The sequence below is a fragment of the Peromyscus californicus genome, unplaced genomic scaffold (genome assembly GCF_007827085.1).
Source record: "Peromyscus californicus insignis strain IS unplaced genomic scaffold, ASM782708v3 Scaffold_23__1_contigs__length_62951481, whole genome shotgun sequence".
Lineage (NCBI taxonomy): Eukaryota > Metazoa > Chordata > Mammalia > Rodentia > Cricetidae > Peromyscus > Peromyscus californicus.
Genome location: NW_026294534.1, coordinates 18,228,119 through 18,250,393, shown reverse-complemented (window position 1 = coordinate 18,250,393; position 22,275 = coordinate 18,228,119). Strand labels below are relative to the sequence as shown.

The window sequence follows — 22,275 nt, the reverse complement described above, 5'->3', positions numbered from 1 at the left end:
GCTGAAGTTGTAAAGGTCGGGTCAAAGGGCCGAATTCTAATTCTGGTCCTTGCTGGTGTCCCTAAGTGAGCTGCCATTTTAAAGAGAATCCAAATCTCATCTATTGCTGACATTTTTTTTTAAATCTGTAGATCCATGAGGATACCTAAAGATGAAAAAACCGAGTGTGCTCACTCAATGGCCACGATACCTTGTTGTGGGACTGCAGGATCTGAATGATGATTCTGGTCTGTGAATTGTAGTTCTTGATAGAGAGCACCCTGAAAAAACAACAATATGCTCAACAGTCATGGGTCATATTGGCTTTGTGATATAATCCAATTCAGAGTTAAATTTCCTGTGAATAAGTGTGGGAGGGACTCAGTACATTCTGTGTCAATAGTTATTTTTCATATACATATTTTCATTTTATGTATATGAGTGTTCCACTCAAACATATGTACGTGGACCACCGGGCCAGAAGAAGGTGTCTGAGCCCCTGGGACCGGAGTTGCAGGAACTGAACTTGAGTCCCGTGAAAGAGCAGTGAGCCACTACACTGTTTTCTGAAACATACTGACAATGACGTGACCAGAAAGGCAACACTGCTCAGGAGACCAAGTAACCAAACCCACGGGAAGGTCAGGATTTAGTATCCGAAAACTGGAATCCATTGACAGGAAGGAATAAACAGCTTCACATACCTTAGCCCTGCACCTGATGGCTTGACGGGGCTAATAGAATGTTTCATTTTATAGGTTAAGAGCCTAAAATGTATCTTCTGTTCAATGTACCATACATGATGTCATTTCTCAACTATTCCTTGCTTTGTGTAGAGTCATCTTCAACCACACCTATTTATTTTGCTCTAGGAACAGAGCCACCAAAACCCTATTTTCAGTTTCTGTCACAAGGCAAGTTCCTGCTCACAGATACTCGACAGTTGAAGTTGGGAACACTAACTCCCTTCACCCTGAGAACCCCTGCCAGTGTGCACAAACACATGACACTCAACCATGTGTCCTCTTTCCCTAGAACTACCAAAGAGAAATTCCAATAAATAAGGAATACAACTAGGATTTGTGGAATACTCCTTTATACTGTGGGAATATGTGTCACTGTGATTGGGTTAATAAAGAAGCTGACTGGCCAATAGCTGGACAGGTAGAGGTTAGGCAGGACTTACAGACAAAAAGAGAGCGAGAAGAAGAAGGGGAGGAGTCAGAGAATTGTGAAGAGATGTGGAGAGAAGGAGATAAACTTGCCGTACTGAGAAAAGGTACCAAGCCATCAGGTAGAGCGTAGATAAGACATATGGGTTAATTTAAAATGTAAGAGTTAGCTAGCAACAAGCCTGAGTTATTGGCAGAGCATTTATAATTAATAAGTTTCTGTGTGACTACAAGGATTCACAAATGGCATCTTTGATTTTGAACTGAGGAGGATCTTACTCAGAATGGCACTATCTAAATACTAATCTGGAGTTACAGCTGGGAATGCAGCTCAGTTGGTAGAGTTAACACATGATGTCCTGGGTTGATTCTTACCACCATAAAAAAGGGGGAGAGGGTGTTTGTATGCTTGCTTTTAAAATGTTTCCTTATCTATAGGAAACATCAGGGGACATGATGGAGAAGGTCATACCCATTAGGATGTTCTACTTTCACTTCCCTTTGCATTCACTGTTTTGGGGTGCATGGGGGACAAAAAGCAGGCAGAAATGTGGCATATGATGAACCCAGTGAATTAGAGATGCATCTCCCCTCATTTAGTCCTGTGTGATAGGCTTGGTTTTAGTGTATAAAGAAGAACACCATCCTTGGAGCATACAAGAACAAAACAGAGGCACGCCAGCTTCTCACCTCATGATGTTTGAAATGTCTTCTGCATGCAAGTCGCTGCACAGAGAGTTGGCTAGAATCAGGCAGGCTTCTGCAGACTCCACCTGTTCTTCAGATCAAACAGCGGCCGTCAGCTTAACGACAAGGGCAATACTCTAGCATTCCCTCTTTGAAACTGTTTTACGGTTTCCTCAAACTACCGCCAACAAGAAGAGCACATGTAGGAAGGAGTCATGAACCACATGTCTTCATATCAAGACCACCGTCCTGCAAATGTTGCTGAGGCTCTGAGGGCTACAGCTGATGGACCAGGGCATAGGGTCTCTTACAAAAATTGAAAATTGCTTTACAATGGGTACAGTTTCAAGTTGTACTTTCCTATACTATATATCACCATTATTCATGTCTGCTGATGAGCAATAAGACCTTTTCCAGGGTTGGAGAGATGGCTCAGAGGTTAAGAGCACTGCTTGTTCTTTCAAAGGTCCTGAGTTCAATTCCCAGCAACAACATGGTGGCTCACCGCCATCTGTAATGAGATCTGGTGCCCTCTTCTGGCCTGCAGGGATATGTGCAGGCAGAACACTGTATACATAATAAATAAATAAATCTTAAAAAAAAAAAAAAAAAAAAGACCTTTTCCAGCAACTGCCAGCACATTTATCCACCTTAAGGACACCAAACAATGGCTGAATTGTTCACAATGAAGAGTCACTCAACATTTGGGATCTAAATTTTAAAGTGCCAGAAAATTATTAAAATTACTCCTACAGTAACAAATTATAAGACAAAAAGATTATGCTGAGTCTGTCATTTTCTGCTTGGGAGTCTTTGCATTAGCTCTATAGACCAGTGGTTCTCAACTTTCCTAATGCTGTGACCCTTTAATACAGTTCCTCATGGTGTGGTGACCTCCAACTATAAAATTATTTTCATTGCTATTTCATAACTGTACTTTTGCTACTGTTATGAATCACAATGTAAATATCTGTGTTTTCCAATGGTCTTAGGCAGTCCTTGTGAAAGGGTCATTTGTGCACGGATCGCCCAGTGAAGGAGAAATAGATGAGATCTACATAAGCAAACTGGGGGTGAAGGGAGGGAATGGAGGGCAAGGGATGGGGGATGAGAACATAGGGGAACGGGAGGTTCTAGCTGGAAGAGGGACAGAGTGGGAGAGCAAGGAAAGAGATACCATGATAAATGAAGACATCATGGGAATAGGGAGAAACAGAGAGCTGGGGAAGTTCCCAGGAATGCACAAGGATGACCCCACCTTAGACTACTGGCAATAGTCGAGAGGGTGCCTGAACTGGCCTACTCTGGTGATCAGATGGCTGAATACCCTAACTCACAGAGCCCTCATCCAGTGACTGATGGAAGCAGATGCAGAGATCCACAACCGGACGCCAGGCCAAGCTCCAGGAGTCCAATCGATGAGAGAGAGGAGGAATTCTATGAGCAAGGGATATCGAGACCATGATGGGAAAATGTACAGAGACGACCAGCCAAACTAGTGGAAATGCATGAACTGTGGACCAATAGCTGAGGAGCCCCCATGGGACTGGACTAGGCCCTCTGGATAGGCGAGACAGTTGTTTAGCTTGAACTGTTTAGGGGGCCCCCAGGCAGTGGGATCAGACCAGTCCCTGGTGCATGAGCCGGCTTTTTGGAGCCTAGTGCCTATGGTGGGACACTTTGCGTAGCCTTGGTGCAGGGAGGAGGGGCTTGGACCTGCTTCAACTGAATGTGTCAGGCTCTGCTGACTCCCCATGGGAAACCTTGCCTTGGAGGAGGTGGGAATGGGGGGTAGGTTGAGGGGGAAGACTGGGGGGTGGGAGGAGGGAGGAGAGGGGAATCTGTGGTTGGTATGTAAAATGAATAGAAAATCTCTTAATTAAAAAAAAAAGGGTCATTTGACCCCCAAAGGGGTCATGACCCACAGGCTGAGAACTACCGCTGTAGACTTTTGCTTTGAAGTGAATTATTCAGGTTTGTTACTTAGATACCAGGAAGCCAGTTTTGATCCAACACCAAACTTTACTATTCACTTGGCCATTGTTCATTATTTTTAGCCTTGGCCTTGCTGGAATTTCCACTATTTTTCTTCATGTTTATCTTATCAAAGGTCAATATACCAATATCTAAGAAGAGAAGTTGATGAGAACCAACGAAGGCCATATTTGGCTATGCAGCCTGCTGAGGGAAAAAAGTCATCAGCAGAAATCTTACCCAGCTGCGAACCTTGCAAGCTACAATAATAACTGGTCTAGCAAACTACGGCCGCACATGTAATAGTGGTATGACTGCTACAGGAGTAACCAACTCTGATTAGATTTAGGGCCTGGAAGTAGAAAGAAACTCGGGCCTGGTACTGTAAAGCCAAACCCATGGCTGGGAAGTTCATAGACACTAGGGGAGAACCTACTAATATTACTTTGATAAATGGACATACTATCAAACCACCTTCTAAATACATTATCTCTAAACCCATAGGTAAGCATAGCTTCTCGTTAGAGAAGCTTCTTTACGTAGTGGACAGCAGTCAAAACAGAGCTGAGCAACTGGTCAAAGTGCAGAGGTTAAGTGTCTGTTAAGTGATCAGCCACAAAGTGGACATCTGTGTCATGCCCCTCCCCTCCAAGGTTCGGAGAACATAGTCAAACTGTGTGGTGGAAAGATCCGTAGAGCCAAAGGTTGAGAAGTCCGGGGAGAAAGCAGTGTATTCTGGCCGTGCCAGGCCTGCTGCACCCATGAACCCCCAGTAGCTGTGCTTGCCCGCGTAAGACCTGAACAAGATCAAGCCAGTCAACATCCCCGCACGGACTGGGGACGGTATAGCCACCAGCTGAGGAGCTGTTGACAGTTCATGGCTACTAGTGGAGGAGGAAATCGGTTTTTCTTAGGAGTGTGGTTCCTGGGAGGCTGACCACACTCCAGTAAAGAGTCTCACACCCATGTGTATATGGGCAGCACTAACTAGACTCAGTGAGTTATAAACAATAAAACAAGAGCAAGAGAGAGAGAGAGAGAGAGAGAGAGAGACAGAGAGAGAGACAGAGACAGAGACAGAGAGAGAGAGACAGAGAGAGAGAGCAATGTCAAGTTGGGTGGGAATCCAGAAGGAGCTAGATGGGGAGAGGAGCAAATATAGGTAAAACAAGTATGTATATACAAAATTCTCCAGGAATAAATAAAAATAAAGGGCGTGGGAAGAGAACATCATATACTATGCAAATAAATGTTTCTGATTTAAATATTTTTTAAAGATTTATTTATTTATTTATTTATTTATTTATTTATTTATTTATTTATTTATTTATTTATTTATTTATTATGTAATAGAGTGTTCTGTCTGCATGTATGCCTGCAGGTCAGAAGAGGGCACCAGATCTCATTACAGATGGTTGTGAGGCACCATGTGGTTGCTGGGAACTGAACTCAGGACCTCTGGAAGAGCAGCCAGTGCTCTTAACCTCTGAGCCATCTCTCCAGCCCTGATTTAAGTATTTTTAAAAATAAAAGACATAGAAGAACACACACTTTTATTATCTACAACTTTTTCCAGACCCCTTAAGTAATAGAATAAAATCTCATAGAGAGTATGATGGAATTTAAGAAGAATTTAAAAGTAGTATAGATCAACACTGAGGTCCACTTGCTGTGAGTCGAGAAGGATTTGGAAGTCAGTTATGTTCTTTTTCTGATCAATGTTTAAAATCATGGAAGCTGTGTTTTCCTCCAGTCAAAAGACTTGGACTGCTAGCTTCTGAGGCAGCAACCCAGCCCATCGTTCTCATTCCCAGCTTACGGAAGGGACAAACAGAGAGAGTTAGATCTTACTGAAACTCGCTTCAGATCCTCGAACTTCAGTGCCGAGCCACATACGAATGTCGTGAAGGACAAATTGCACTTGAGTAAGGTCTCCAGTTCCAAGGACGGAGGTGCCCTAGATGAAAGAGTTGAGTGGCAAAGATAAACCCAGAGCTTGGCTCTGCTTCGTGGTTATCTGACTTAGTACATTTACTAAATCCCTAATTCCATCAGAAGCCACCTATATTCCATTATACATCCATATAGCTAGAGGACGTTGGCACAACTAACCCAATCTACAAATGGGTCTGTAGATGAGGCCTGAGCAACCCTAGTGCACAAAACTGAAATAGAGAAACCATGAATCAAATAATGCAAACAATTCAATTACTCAGAGGGATACAGCATTTCAGGGCTGGAAAGATGGCACAGTGGTTAAAGGCACTGACTGCTCTTAGGGCAGACCAGATTTCAGTTCCTGTGACCTACATAAGGTGGTTCACAACCACCTGCGAATTCCAGCTCCAGGTGGGCCAATGCCCTCCTCTGGCTTCCACAGGTACCTGCACTCAAACGTACATATCCACCAACATATATACATAACTTAAAATAAAATCTTAAATAGGAAAAGATATAGCATTTGCAGGCATGGTTTAACAAAATGGCTTCTAATATACGAAGTGAACACAGACAGAACGTGAGAATTGATCCTGTTACTGGCGTGAGCAATTTCAACACACCTGTAAATGATAATCAGCAAGTATTTTAAACACGGGTTTAGTGTTGTGCGGTTTTTTTTTTTCTTTTTCGAGACAGGGTTTCTCTGTGTAGCTTTACACCTTTCCTGGAACTTGCTCTGTAGCCCAGGCTGGCCTCGAACTCACAGAGATGCACCTGCTTCTGCCTCCCAAGTGCTGGGATTAAAGGCGTGCGCCACCACCGCCCAGTGTTGTGTGGCATTTTCATTGTGTTCTGACACATCAAGCTTGCTTGGAGAGAAAGGACAGAGCTGGCCACTAGCTGACCATAGAGGTGTGGAGGACTGTAGAGCGAGGAGACAGAAAGTGGTAAGACAAGGCTGAAAGAGGGTCTCAGCCTTTTTGGACCGCCACCATGCCTGGCTCAAGGCATTAATTTTAAGTCTCTTAGTGGAAAAAAAGGGTCAGGATGAATCTGATTTGACCGCAAAACTCAACTACACTCTGGAAGAAGAACTACCTCTAATCCTTCACGAATTATTCAGAAAATAGAAAATTGGCTTCCAAATGTATTTTATGAAGCCAGTGTTAGACTGACAGCAAAATCACATAAAGACACAACAACAAAACCATCTCCCTGGGGTAAAGAGAAACAGAAATCCTCAACAAATTCTTGCAGACACATCAAAAAAGATCACTCACCATGATAACCTGACTTCATTGCAGGGATGCAGAAATCATTCAACATATGCAAATCAATATGCTAACCTCAGTGCATCAGTGAACTCAACTGCAGAAATCATAGACTTTGACAAAACCCAACATCCTTTCATGATAGACGTCCTGGGGAGATTAGGGATAAGGCCAACGTATCTCAACCTAACAAAAGCTAGACACAACAAGCCTATAGCCAACATCATGTTAACACAACAAGCCTACAGCCAACATCATGTTAATTACAGAAATGTCCAGAGTATTATCACTAAAATCAGACACCGATGCCCACTCTTTCCACTTCTATCTAAAGTCTTAGCTAGACCAAGATGACAGAAGAGGAACTAAAAGGGTACAATCAGAAACAGAAGTCAAAGAAGCCCAGTTTGTAGATGATATTACAGTATATGTAAAAGATCCTAAAGACCCCACCAGAAAACCCCCCAAAACTGATCAACTCTTTCAGCAACATGGCAAGCATAAAATTCACACACACACACACACACACACACACACACACACACACACACACACACACAACAACAACAATAGAATCCAGTGGCCTTTCTATGTCAATAACAAATACATTAAACAAGAAATCAAAGAAACAAACCCCATTTTAAAATATCCTCCAAAACAAAGAAAGAGGTTGGAATAAACATGACCAAACACAGGAAAGATTTCCACAGGACAGTTTTTTAAAACACTGAAGAAGAAACTAAAAGATAGAAAGGTCTCCCATGCTCATGGATTTGAAGAATTAAGATTTCAAAAATGACTATTTTAGGCCAGGCATGGTAGTACACATCTTTAATTCTAGCATTCTGGAGACAGAGGTAGGCAGATCTCTGAGATAAAGGCCAGCCTGGACTACACAGTGAGTTCCAGGACAGCCAGGGCTCCATATAGAGATCTGTCTCAACAATAAATGAATGAATGAATGAATGAATGAATGAATGAATGAATGAGTGAGAATGGCTATCCCACCAAACGCAATTTACAGATTCAATATAATCTCCATAAAATTTCAGCACCATTCTCCACAGGGGGGTAGAAGGAATCTTAGATTTCTGATGAAAACACAAAAGACTCTGGATTGCAAAACAATCCAGAGCAAAAATGATAATGAAGTTTCACTATGTGTGATTTCAAGTTATACTCTAGAGATATAGTAATAAAAACACCGGCACACAGTTATACTCTAGAGATATAGTAATAAAAACACCGGCACACAGTTATACTCTAGAGATATAGTAATAAAAACACCGGCACACAGGTGTGGACTACCTCTCTTTGAGTCGTTGCTCAAAAGGGTCCGATAGCCTTCGAAAAATAAAGGCCAATGCCATTGTTCTTGGTTACCCACCAGAACTTGAAGGTAAGACCCTATTGCTGAAGACATCACATACCTGAATCCTGAGACATGGAAAACTCAAGCTGCTCCCGACCTGGAAGCTTCATCCCTACTGCTAGCTTTCATAGTACCAAAGTGTCCAAAAACCGAGGCACTTAAATAATGTAAGTAGAGATGCAGAAAAATATCTGGAGAGATAGACTCTAAAATTTTTGCACTGGTTAGGTCTGGACAGGAAGTTACTTTTCTTTTTCTACACTTCATCTTACCAGAAAGGCTGAGAAGTAATTATTTTTTCTATTATTGTTTCCTAAAATTTCTATAAATGTTACAAGTGCAATTTCCTTCCATTGAAAAACACACACGGGGTTGGGGATTTAGCTCAGTGGTAGAGCACTTGCCTAGCAAGCGCAAGGCCCTGGGTTCGGTCCTCAGCTCTGGAAAAAAAAATACACACATAGCTGGGCAGTCGTGGCACACACCTTTAATCCCAGCACTCGGGAGGCAGAGGCAGGTGGATCTCTGTGAGTTCGAGGCCAGCCTGGTCTACAGAGCGAGTTCCAGGAAAGGCTCCAAAGCTGCACAGTGAACCCTGTCTTGAAAAGCAAAAAACCAATAGCAGCAACAACAACCAATGTAGACACATTCCAACTGTTCATTTAGAACAGACTGAGCCACACTGATGCACTTACTCTCCGAGGAACACAATCTCAGTGTTGATTTCTCCCGACCTATGGCGGAGGAAATTCCTCAGAAAGGCAGTCACACTGTCAATCGTGATGTTTCCGCAGACCACGATGAACCTAGGCAACCAGAAAGGGGAAGAGGAGCATCTCAAGAACGGAAGGACCGCTCTCCACGGTATCGGAGGGAATGGACTCCAAGGACCGCGTCCCCCACCCACACACAAATGGTCGAAATCTATAGCTGCTCCGTGTCCTCATTTAAAATGGCGTAAATGTGCGTGTGACCTACACATGTCCCCTGGCCTACGTGAAGTCATCTCCAGGTGACTTGTAAAGTCTAAGGCAATGTAAATGTTATATGAATAGTTGTCCCGGTGTGGTGTTCATGGAATAACGAAAAGGAGAGCAATCGATGCAAGTTCAGTGCTGATGCAAACTGTTTTTAGATATTGTCTGTCCGAGGCTGGTTGGACCCCGAGAATCTGCTAGATCTGACTGCATCTTCCTGTCAAGATGATAGAAGGGCAATTAGCTTAAGTTGTTTTCAGTAAGTTTTGTCTATGAATCCTTTAGAATTTAGTAACCTAAACACAAAGGAGTTCAAAGCATTGGAAGCCTCCAGTTCTATGGGCTTTTCCTCATCTCAAAACATGCATGTACGCCGGGCGGTGGTGATGCACACCTTTAATCCCAGCACTCGGGAGGCCGAGCCAGGCAGATCTCTGTGAGTTCAAGGCCAGCCTGGTCTACAGAGCGAGATCCAGGACAGGCACCAAAACAACACAGAGAAACCCTGCCTCAAAAAAAACCAAAAACCAAACCAAACCAAAACAAACAAACAAACAAACAAACAAACAAACAAAAAAAACACCATGCATGTCTCCAAACAGCTGCATTATACAAAGATTTCGGGGAAAGCTACCATTATGGTTATAATTGTCACAATTATTTATCACATAACAGACTTACTATCTCCTATACTTGGAAAACTCTGCTATTCACAAGTGTCATTATTTTGGGGGACTCTCGTCTCTCTGTCTCTCTCCTCTCTCTCTCTTATTTAGGTTGACAGAAGTTGATTAAACACTCTTATGAATAGATCTATCAGCGATTTGTAACAAGTAGTGGACATCCTGTTTATACGGCACTCATTCTAACACGATCTCTTCAGTGGATGAAAACCTTTGGCAGGGCATGCCCTCGGGTCTATAGCTGTGACAGGCAGTATGCGTCCAGAACAATACACGTGGCCAACAGAACACCGTAAACTGCAGGAATTGTATGGAAGAGCTAATTACTTCTTTCCTTTGACTGCTTCATAGGACTTGGTATATTTCCTCCTGCTGGTAAAGAGCTCCACCATTTCCGGGATGCAGTTTGCAAATAGTATCTAAAATAAAAAAGTAAAAAGAAAAGTTCCTCAGGGCTCATTACTTTGACAGATATTCCTAAGTTACAAGGCTATCAAGAAAAAGACAAGAACACATGAATGTCTTTCATCTAGCACAGTGGATCTCAACCTTCCTAACGCTGCGACCCTTTAATAGAGTTCACATTGTAGTGACCCCACCATAAGATTATTTTTCCCTGCGACTTCATAACCGTAATTTTTGTCACTGTGATGAATTGTAATGTACACAAATATTTTTGGAGCTAGAGATTTGTCAAAGGGGTCATAACCCACAGGTTGAGAACCATTGATTTAGCAGAAGGCTGTAACAGTGAGCTGCATTTAAAAGAGAGATTATATTTTCCCCAGTTTTTTAAGAGTTAGGATTTTGATTAAAATTAACAAATTGATGTTCAGTTTCAAAATGATAAACACAAATGTTAGACAACTTCTCTACAAATTTGTCCCTTGATGGTTTCTAACTTCTTTCTTATTCTGATTTCACGGTGTTTGGACTGGTTAAAAAAAAAAAAAAAAAAAAACAAAGAAAAACAAAAAACAAGGGCTGGAGAGATGGCTCAGCAGTTAAGAGCAGGGGCTGATCTTCCAAAGGTCCTGAGTTCAATTCCCAGAGCCCACAAACATCTGTAATGAAATCTGGCGCCCTCTTCTGGCTTGAGGGCATACATGCAGACAGAACATGGTGTACATAAGTAAACAAATCTAAAAAAACCCCAAAACTTCACATATGACACTGGAGGGACCAGAGACGATGACTGAAACGTCAGAAGGTGACCCTGGTCATGGCAATATAAAAATGGTGGAGTGGAGCACACAGTTATGTTTTTTTAAGAGATCGGAAATAAGAAATGAAGCTTCTAAGGCCCTCACCACTCCCCTGAGTCAAGCATAAATACTAGTTTATCTGAACTTTCCCTGGAACTAATTACTGGTGTAGTAAGTGATTGTCATTTGAGAGAGATGGCACAGAACCAAATCTCAAATGATCTTCTTCAGGAGAAGATTTTAGTCTGATGGGAAAAAAAAAAAAATGGAGGAAAATGGACTTGCTTGATTCAATGTAGAATCTACCTCCTTTCACCCCCTGGAAACCAAGGAGCTGCACTCCAGGTTCCAGGGTACATGGTTTGGAAAAGGTGGAATCTGAGCATCTTTTCCTTTTCACATACACTGAATAAAGTAACATTCACTTTCAAATCTATATTGTTTCCTCACCATTAACTGAATGCTTTATTTGTATACTCAAGAGATAATAAAAATACTCCTCACCAAACTTCCAAGGGTGAAGAAAACGATGAAAGTCCGTCCTAGAGAGGTCTTGGCCACCACATCCCCAAAACCAACGGTTGACATTGTCGCCGTTACCAAATAAATGGACTCAAAATAGGACATAGACTGCGAGTTTCTGCCGCTGAGCCAGGGGGTCGCCAGAATTTTCCACCTGTCCAAAGAGAGATGGCAAAGGAAAGGTCTGTGAATAGAAGAGAAGGGGGGGGGGGGGGGAGAAGGCAAACAGTCCATCAATTTCCCTCGATTCAGGCCAGAGACAAGAGCAAATGACGGACTGCAGCTGCTGAGAGCCCTCCCAAGCGTGAGTGCTGATCAGGAGGCCGTGTTTCCACAGTGAGGATTATCACTGACATCACTGGGGGCATGGGGCATGCACTCAGATCTGGAACACCCTACGGGGCTTGCTGCCTGCTTCCCTTGAGGCCCAGAGCATCCTGGAGGCAGGGGTCTCCGGCAATCACCATTCATTTTCATTTTTGAAGAATATAGGGAAAATCGATAAGGAAGCTGAGCCTGGGTTTCAGTGAGCTTACACACGTGGCCTTAACATCTAAAGAAAAGCAAACTTTTCCAGGTTGATTCGAATGAGGTGGCACCAATTGGCTTTTAGTCATGGTGTTTCCTCACAGCAATAGAAACCCTAAGACAAGTTGGTACCAGGATAGTTGAGGTGTTGCTGTGACAGATGTGACCATGTTGCTTGGGGGAGGATTGTGGAAGGACTTTGGACCTTTGGGCTAGAAAACCCATTGAGTGTTGAGAGCGCGCTGAGCCGTTCTGTCAGAGCTTAGGAGATAAGAATGTTGAGAGCAGTGCAGAAAATGGGAGACCTGGCTTGTGACTTTTCAGAGGGAAGCAGATTCTACCAGGCCCTTTGTGTGCCAAATCTGTGGTTCTGGTCAGCTGGGGCTGAAGAATCGGCAGTGATGAACAAGAGACCAGAACCACTAAAGCAAAACCTTTGCTATACTGGGACAGTGGATGCTGAGAAGTTAGCAATGATTAAGAGACCAACATCATTGAGGTGAAATCTTCTGGGAAGTGTTTTTTGAGAGTGAGCACACAGAAACTGTGTTCCAGAGGTGGCCAAGGTTGGACCTCGGACTGGCAGCCGAACTTGGTAGTGTAAGAGTCACCCAGGTGGTACTGGTTTTGAAAGCATGAAGGGGTCGTGGAGAACAGCTTAGGTTTGGCACGATGAAGAGAGCCTAGGAGAGGCTATTGGTGAAAGTGCAGTCCAGTTGCAGAAGACCCAGCGTTTTGGAGATGCCAGGACCATGGGATGACCACCAAGAACAGCAGCAGCCGTGGAGTGGAGCCTGCCCTAGCTTAGAAGACAGCTGTGTGCGCTGCAGAGGGCAAGTTGGAGAAGCGACCCAAGCCCTTTGGAAGAGTCCAGAAGATGGTGAGTGAATCCCAGATAATTGGATGCTAGCTGTTTATACTGTTGGAGTTTAGTCTTGCTTTGTTCAGATTGTGACTGGGCCCTGGTTCTTCCCTCTTGAAGTGAGGAGGTATTTAATTTTTATTTTTATAGGAGCCCACAGCTGAAAGACTTTGAACTTTAAAAAGAGATTTTGGATTTTTAGAGACTGGATATTTTAAGGAGACTTAAGTTTTAATGTGTTTGAATTTGTGAGGACTGTAGTACTTTTAAAGTTATTTATGTTTTGTATTATGATATCAACATTAACATGCCATCTTGGGGATAAACTTCTAATTGAAGAGTGGTGTGTTTGTGTGTCAAGGTGACAAGGGATCAGTTGTATTGGCTACTTTTATGTCAACCTGACACAAGCTAGAGTTATCTGAGAGAAGGGAACCTCCATTGAGAAAATGCCTCTGTAAGACTGGGTTGTAGACAGGCCTGTGGGACATTTTCTTAACAATGGGGAAGGGCTCCGCCCATTGTGGGTGGTGCTACCCCTGGGCTGGTGGTCCTGGGTTCTACAAGAAAACAGGCTGAACAACTGTAAGAGTGAGTCAGTAAGCAGCACTCCTCCATGGTCTCTGCATCAGCTCCTGCTCCGGGTTCCTGCCCTGCTTGAGAGTTCCTGTCCTGATGTCCTTCGATGATGAACATGATATGGAAGTGTAAGCCAAACAAACCCTTCCTAAGATAGTAGGGTGCACGTACCAGCATGCCACCATCATTTCCCTGGCTATGACATTGGTCTTTAAATTCATTAATGACCACATTTTCACCATGACTCTCCATTCCCAACTTCTTAGTTTAATTCACTCCCTCTGTGGTTTGATTTTCTAATCAGCACACATTTCTGAAAGGGGTGCTGCTTTTCCCCTGCAGACTTACGATGCCAAGGTATGTTTACTTTCAGACAGGCCTCATATCATCATCTGACATTGATCAGTGCTACCAAGCAATCTGATGCTGCTTTCTTTTGCTTCCTTCTAGCAGTCTTTCCTTCTTCAGCTTGTCCCTCTTCTTATCCTTAGAGATCAGGAACTGCTCCACACAACGCAGAGAGGGTAGATCCATCCCTGCATTGACAGAACTGGACCGAGAATCATGTGCCTACCAGGGAAGAAGCAACCATTACTGTCCCTGAATGCTACAAGACACATCATCAGGAATCTTTCCTGTAATGCCAGTGAGAAGTTCTCAGGCTCAATGCAACACACAGGCATGCTTTACTTGATCTAATAACTTTATTAACTGAGAGTCATTTCCCCTAGTGCACAGTATGGCTTTTCATCTACAGATGCCAGACTTCATTTCAAGCATTCCTTTGGGAACACTCGGTATGTGTCTAGTGCGTTAAGTCTCTTTGACGGCTCTGCTTCACTGATTTAAGTTTTTCTCCTCAGGTGGATCTGTCTGTTCTCATGCCAGTGCGTTCTCCACAGTGCTGTCCTCCTGGCTTCTCAATCTGTTCTGTCACTTTTTGTCTTTTGCATCTGGTTCCCTCTTTTTTGCACATGGCTTCTGTTCCACTGGACAGTTTATTCTTCTGACGTCTTTGAGTCTACTCTTCAATTCTTTCTATTGTTTAGTAATCCGTTAGTCACATGTTTTTCAGTCAAGGTTTTTAGGAAGTATTTTATTTTTTGACAATTTCATATATATATACATGTATATTGGTCATTTTCACCTGCCCCCATTAGTCTTTCTCCCACTGAATCCTTTCTTTGTCCAACAAGATCTGCTCCTACTTTTGTGACTTTATGTTGTTGTTAGTGTTGTCTGGGAGGTTTTGGGTATGACTCTCTGAGTTCAATTAGGATTGCTTTCATGAAGGTGAGTGAGGAGGTATATACTGCCATGGGCAAGTTACCCTGACTATTGCACTGATAGTATAAAGGGTCCTGTTAGATTTGTATAGCTCATTTGCACTTGTTCAAACAAGGAGGTATTTTTCTTAACTCTTCTATTGTTCCACTTGGCAAATCACATTAAGTAGCTTATAACCATTGTATTCTGTAACTACCTTTTATTATTTTTGTGAAATTTAAGCTTAGGCACCATACAAATTTCTATCTAGTTAATACTCAAATTTGAATGGTATCAGCGGGGTGGTGGTGGTGCATGCTTTTAATCCCAGTTCTTGGGAGGCAGAGGTAGGTGGATCTCTGGGTTCAAGGCCAGTCTGGTCTACCGTCTTGAACCCTAAAAAAAATGGAGTGGTATCACTGTTTAGCTGAAGGATAGTGTCAGTACAGGATGGCGAGGCAGTGGGCCAATCATAACTTTGATTTGGGGCTCTCATTTCTAACATCCTCTCAACAAAAGCTATTTTCTGTGCTCTTGGATAAAGCTCTTTTAGTTTAGGTGTTTTTTTTTTTTTAATTTTTCTTTTGTTGTTGTTTACATTCTCAAAATCAGTGTGGTTCAAAACAGAACCCTCGAGGTTGGGGAATTTAGCTCAGTGGTAGCGCGCTTGCTTAGCAAGCGCAAGGCCCTGGGTTCGATCCTGTTTAAAAAAAAAAAAAAAAAAAAAGGAACCCTCTTGTTTCCCAATCCTCTGATGGCTTCTCCTTTTTTTCTGAATGAATCCCTGCTGGAGATGTCCTCATCTCGAGGACCTGCATGTCCAGCATGCTCCCATGCTTAGAGGGCTGAAGCAGAGACTTCAACGACTCATAGACATGTCCGGTCCAGTAGCACCTACACCCAGGCAGCAGCTATTCTGCTATGACCTCTGGTAACCTTGAAAGAACAGGGTGTCCAGACTCCTGTATGCGCCCAAAGAATCCAGAAATCCACATTTACATGAATGCTCCATAAGAGTTAGCAACTAACCAAAAAGAAAGAAAGGAAGGAAGGAAGGAAGGAAGGAAGGAAGGAAGGAAGGAAGGAAGGAAGGAAGGAAGAGAAAAGGGAGAAAAAAAGAAAAACAAAGACAAAAATTAATGAAAGAATTGGTCAAATAAAACATGCCTTTAGGCCACACTGAGCCTGAGACCTTCTCACTGGAAGCAAAGGTACAGGATGTCTTAGTGGTATCTCCTGTGGAATTCTGGGACAGCAATTGTTGCTTCTGCCCTGGAAAGAATGTAACTCTTGGTCCAATACTATCACTGTGAAGAAAATCTACCCTTTCTGCTCTGACACTTCAAAAAAACCTCCCTCCTGGCTGGACACTGAGGAGCGGTGTGCCTAGTTTCAGATTCCAAGGTTCTGTCAGAGACCGCGCTTTATGTCTGATGCTTTTCTTTTCATTTTTCAGAGCTGAGGACCGAACCCAGGGCCTTGTGCTTGTTAGGCAAGCGCTCTACCACTGAGCTAAATCCCCAACCCTGGACTCTTTTCTTAAGAAGCTATGCTGTAGATCTTTTTATAGTCATTGTTTAGATTAATTTCAAGAGAGAACCTCAAGTCAAAAAGACTTCCGCCATTTTATTTTTGTTTTTCAGAAAACATTCTGAAGACTTTTGGCACTGCATTTCCATTTTCCCATCCTCTCATAACTCAACTGCCCTGGAGCACTGAAGCCTGGAACCTTTTCTCATTCTGCAGGGTAGAAACAAGCCTTTCCCTGTGGGTAGTTCCAGAAGAATGGAAATATCCCTAAAGGGTAGCCACAAAGCTCTCTTTGCAATAGGAACTCAACCCCTCACAGCAACTATCCAGTTTTAATAATACTGGAATTCTTTCTTTGTCTTTTTTCCCAATAAAACCTAGGGCCTTGTACAGCAAGTACTCTACTACTGAACTATACCCTAGCCCTAGCTTCATTCTTTCACTTTTATGTATTTATTTAAAATTTGCCGGGCGGTGGTGGCGCACGCCTTTAATTCCAGCACTCGGGAGGCAGAGGCAGGTGCATCTCTGTGAGTTCAAGGCCAGCCTGGTCTCCAAAGCGAGTTCCAGGAAAGGCGCAAAGCTACACAGAGAAACCCTGTCTCAAAAAACCAAAAAAATAAAAAATAAAATAAAATTTAAGAACCCCAAACTTCATGAAGATTTATCAATAAATCTTATGTAAGCCCAAAGACCAGGTAACTTCCTGAAATGCTGGAAGTTGTAGTTCTTAGAAAATCACAAAGCCACATGAGAAATAATGGTGACTGTGTGACTTTGTCCTTAGAAAGCCCCTACAACACGTGTCTTGCTGACACTCACTGGGAACCCAGGAGTGGACCTGATCAGAGTCCATTTTTCTGGTCAGTACTTAATTAAAGCTTACTTCAGATTTGGCTCAAAATTGTGGAACTAGTTTTTCTTTCATGAATCTCAGGATTAACACTTACCTATGCGTTATAACTTTAGCCCTAATGAGATTTTTCACTAAGACCAGATTTTGAAATATCAGAAGAGGAAACAAAGCTATCTTGATGGTGGGAGATGCAAAACTCATGATAAATATGATGATGGGAAATAAAAAGTAAAACCAAAAAGGTGAAAAGATAAACCTCTGGTCTAGTCCCTCTCCAGTTTCAAAGAAAAAATGCTCACACTGGCGGATGCCACTGGGACTACAAAGATGCTCAGACTGGTGGATGGTGATATTTTATTTGTACTGAAATGTGATTTTATTTGTATGTTAATAAATAAAGTTGCCTGGGGGTCAGAGCTAATAGCAAGCCATAACAGAAGCCAGGTAGTGGTGGTGCACACCTTTAATCCAGATCACATGACAGGCAGATCTCTGTGTGTTCAAGGATACAGCCAGCATGGAGACACATGCCTTTAATCTCAATACCAACCATAGAAGACCTGGAGGTCTGTATAGACAGGCAGTGACAAGGAGGTCATGTGGCTGGGTTTACAACCAATGAGAAGGCAGAACAGAAAGTCAATAAAAAGACAGATACACAGGAAGTAGGTCGCTTGCTGAGGGGAAGGACAGCAGCGGCAGGAAGGGTAAGAAGAAGGGTTTTTAGTATCAGCTCTTACTACTGCTCTGACCTCTTGGGCTTTTAACTCTGCATTTGGCTCTGTGTTTCTTATTTAATAATAAGACTGTTACATCTACACAGTAGATGCCATTGGGACTGCAAGGATGCTCACACTGTCGGATGCCATTGGGGACTGCAAGGATGCTCACACTGGCAGATGCCATTGGGACTACAAGGATGCTCACACTGGCGGATGCCATTGGGACTACAAGGATGCTCACACTGGCGGATGCCATTGGGACTACAAGGATGCTCACACTGGCAGATGCCATTGGGACTGCAAGGATGCTCACACTGGTGGATGTCATTGGGACTACAAGGATGCTCACACTGGCAGAGGCCATTGGGGACTACAAGGATGCTCACACTGGCAGAGGCCATTGGGGACTATGATGATCTGCTTACCAGGTGAAGGAATCCTGCAGCTGTGAACCAGGTACTGAGAACTATTGACATGAGTTTGGAAAGCTTCACTGAATTACTAAAAGGACAAAGACAAAGAACAGTTAGGTCTCTGCAGGCAGATTCTCAATCAGCACCAACACATTGTTCTTCAAAAGCCCAGCTTTCTGCTCACAGCATGGCCCACAGACTGGAAGGTACAGCATCACCTGGGGCTCTGCCCTCACCTGTCAGTCTGCACGGTTACAGGGCCTCTGGATCATTCATGTATGCATTAAGAGTCTAAGAAACCCTGCTGGAAACACATCCAGTGTTATGCATTTCTTCAAACGTTATAGATTTTACTGTTACCGTCTGTCAGTCTGGTGTTTTAAAGGCATACATGTGATCAGTACTCAACAAATGTACAGGGTTATAAGAACAAAACGGCAGGAGTCCAGGCATGGATTTGTAATGTAGATTACAGGAATGTAGTGACACACGCCGGACTCATACCAGGATCCTTGAGGGGAAAAGTAGGCTTAAATCTGTCAAGGAGAGCCTAGAGTTTAGCTGAAATAGCTGCAGTTCCTGGCCTGGCCACTTGTCATGTAAAAACAGTCTTTCCAGCCTTGACTTCCTCACGATGCATACTCACCCCTGAGATGCACTTAGACTACAATATTGACATTTCTCATAAGAATGTAGCAGTGTGTTGAAAGAGATAGTTTGTACCTTTATTATTGTCTTTTAGAGATATTTAGGTTGCACTATATTAACCTGTAATGCTGGGGTTTGAACCCAGGACCTTGTAGATGCTAGGTAAATACTCTTCCATTAAGCCACACCCTAAGCTCATGGCTCTGCTTCTCTAAGCAATAGTTCACTGCTGCTGATGGATATCGCCCATGCTCAGGGGAGCTGTTACACCTCTAAACCTGAAGAAATGTTTCTTATTTTAGTAGCCAACAAGAGGTGATTTCTTTTTTTTTAATTGATTACGTCTGTTCTTTCATAATTGTACACATGCATAAAATGCATTCTGATTGCTGTCTCCTGCGGCCCTCACTTATCATCCTGTCAATCCCCACCCTACCAGTCCTTTACCCAGATTTGCTGACTCTTGATTTTGCCTTGTAACTCACTTAATTTAAGCAGGCCTATCTTCTGAACAGTGGATTGGAACCGTCCATTGGAACCTAGTGGGGTCACCACTGGGTACACAACTGATTCTCCAGCTCTCTGAATTTATCCGTATACAAGGGTTCATCAGTGAGGGGTAGTACCCTCTGAGCCCCTCACTCCATCCATGCCTGATTGGCAATGGGCACATTCTTGTGCAGACCCAGGGCAGACATCCATGGCTACTGTGAGATCACAAATACAATGGCTGTGTGTTGTATTTTCTTTCTTTTACTCTAGCCCCACGTTGGGTGCCAAGATGTTGTTGGCTGTTTTTTATTCTTTTGTTCTTTGGCTCTTTTAGGGGGCCTGCCACCCAGTTCCCAAATAAATCACACATGGAGGTGTATTCTTAATTATAAATGCCCGGCCTTACTGTGGCTTGTTTCTTGCCAGCTTTTCTTAACTTTAAATTATCCCATCCGCCTTTTGCCTCTGGGCTTTTTCCCTTTTCTTACCTGTGTATATCTTACTTTCACTCTTACTCCACGACTGGCTGGCTCTGGCCCCTAACGTCCTCCTCTCCTTGTTCTCTTGCTCTTTCTTCTCTTCCTCAAAGATTTCTCCTTCTATTAATTCTTCCTGCTTGCCAGCCCCACCTATCCTCTCTCCTGCCTCACTATTGGCTGTTCAGCTCTTTATTAGACCATCAGGTGTTTTAGACAGGCAACATAACACAGCCTCACGGAATTAAACAAATACAACATAAAAGAATGCAACATATCTTCGCGTCATTAAAAAAAAATGTTGCACAGCATAAACAAATGTAACACATCTTAAAATAATATTCCACGACAGCTGTGTCTTGCTCAGAGATGGCATTTTGCAGCCTTTCTCCCGATCTTCTGGCTCTTACACTCATGCTTTCTGCCTCATCTTCTGCAACATTCCCTTAACCTTAGAGGGGATGGAACACGTGTCTTGTACTCGAGTAGGGCTGAGTACTCATGTATCACTTATCGCACTTCGTACAGCCATGAGTCTCTGCACTCAACACTGATCACTAGAAAAAAATGGTGTCTCTGATTAAAGCTGAAAGTAGCATTTGTCTATGGGTATAAATGTAATTATTTAGAAGGCAGTTTTACAGTATGAAATATAGCTAATAATAGTATTCCATCCATGTGCCCTTTGCCCCTATGACATCCCCTAGCATGGGTTTTAACTGGGTTCACAGTACCAGACATGGATTTCCTCCCACAGAGCAGGTCTCAAACCCAAGCAGAGAGCTTGGATCCCACGATAGCAGTGCCGCTGCTGCACGGGTGGGCACCTCATGTCTAGCAAGTTGGTCTTATAGCTGTAGGGCTCACAACTGTGTCAGACCATTGATACCTTTTCTACCCCAGCAGCTTGCACAGCATCTTCATGGAAGGACTAACTATAAAGGCTAGCCAGCAGGGAGGACACTTTCAGCTTAGTTCCAGGTTGATTTCTCTATATTATACAACTCAGATGTGTGGTGGTGTCTTCAGCAACTGGATCTTATCATCTACTCCTTGTGGGAAATCAAGAGAAATGACAAGAGGCTGCACTGTTTGGGGGCCTGTGGTCCTGACCAGGAACTCTATGGGAGGAACCCCCCTCTGGCACTGTCTGTTTAACAATCCCCAGCTTCTAGAACAGCTTTCTCCAGCCACACAGAGAGAGGTGATTCTTAATAACAAATATATGAGACCCAAACCTCTGTATTGGCTGACTATTTTTGTTTTGGGTAGAGAGACCTGGAATGAAAATCAAAGCAGATCTACATACTGTAATTTTGCAAAACAAGGAACGGGCCATCTCTTTACAAGGACTGCCAAGTTTCTAGCCAGGGTGCTACATGCTACGTGGAGGAAGTGAATGGGGAGTGAGCACACAGATGCTGAGGGATGTCCCAGTTTTCACACTGGAATTCTGCTGGGACACGGGGAGCTTACGGACCAGTTCATGTTTTCATTTCCCAACCCAAACTGCTGAGCTAGCACGCCAGGCTGGGCTGCAGTTACCTGGACTTGATGACATGGAGGATCTGTAAGATTTTCGGGAGTTCGAGCAGCCTCAGAGCTCTTAGAAATCTGAAACCTACAAAGCAACCAGGAGAGAGCAGCCTGAAATATAACGTGATTGGGATGCACACACTCTCCTTTCCTGAAACCCTTAAAGATAATGTGCTGTCACGTTACAGGTTTAAGGACACAAAGTTTGAATCTTGGTCCTGAAAGCTAACTAACTACTATTACCTAGAATACCCACTTCCTTTTTTTTTTCCCAAGACAGGGTTCTCTGTGTAGCTTTGCGCCTTTCCTGGAACTCACTCTGTACACCAGGCTGGCCTCGAACTCACAGAGATCCGCCTGCCTCTGCATCCCAAGTGCTAGGATTAAAGGTGTGCACCACCACCGCAGGGCTAGGGTACCCACTTCTATAGTTCCTCATCCATAAAGTGAGAATTATTATAGGACCCACCTTACAGCATTGTAGACCTGATCCCAAGCACGTAGACACCAGCCTTGCATGTAACAGTACGGTTCATTTTACTCTACATTAGAATTTATAGGAAACTTGACATGGGTCCATTAAG

At 43.3% G+C, this 22,275-nt stretch overlaps 1 protein-coding gene across 1 annotated transcript in view; it reads right to left on the bottom strand.

Annotated features, from left to right (window-relative positions):
• The window catches only part of Kcnu1 (potassium calcium-activated channel subfamily U member 1), a 72,454-nt gene that overhangs the window by 39,986 nt on the left and 10,193 nt on the right, over positions 1–22,275 (bottom strand). The window contains 9 exon segments of the mRNA XM_052752846.1: positions 191–260; positions 1,842–1,924; positions 5,664–5,769; positions 9,092–9,202; positions 10,384–10,475; positions 11,766–11,918; positions 11,920–11,937; positions 18,552–18,627; positions 21,701–21,776. Coding sequence (XP_052608806.1) covers positions 191–260; positions 1,842–1,924; positions 5,664–5,769; positions 9,092–9,202; positions 10,384–10,475; positions 11,766–11,918; positions 11,920–11,937; positions 18,552–18,627; positions 21,701–21,776 — 785 coding nt within the window.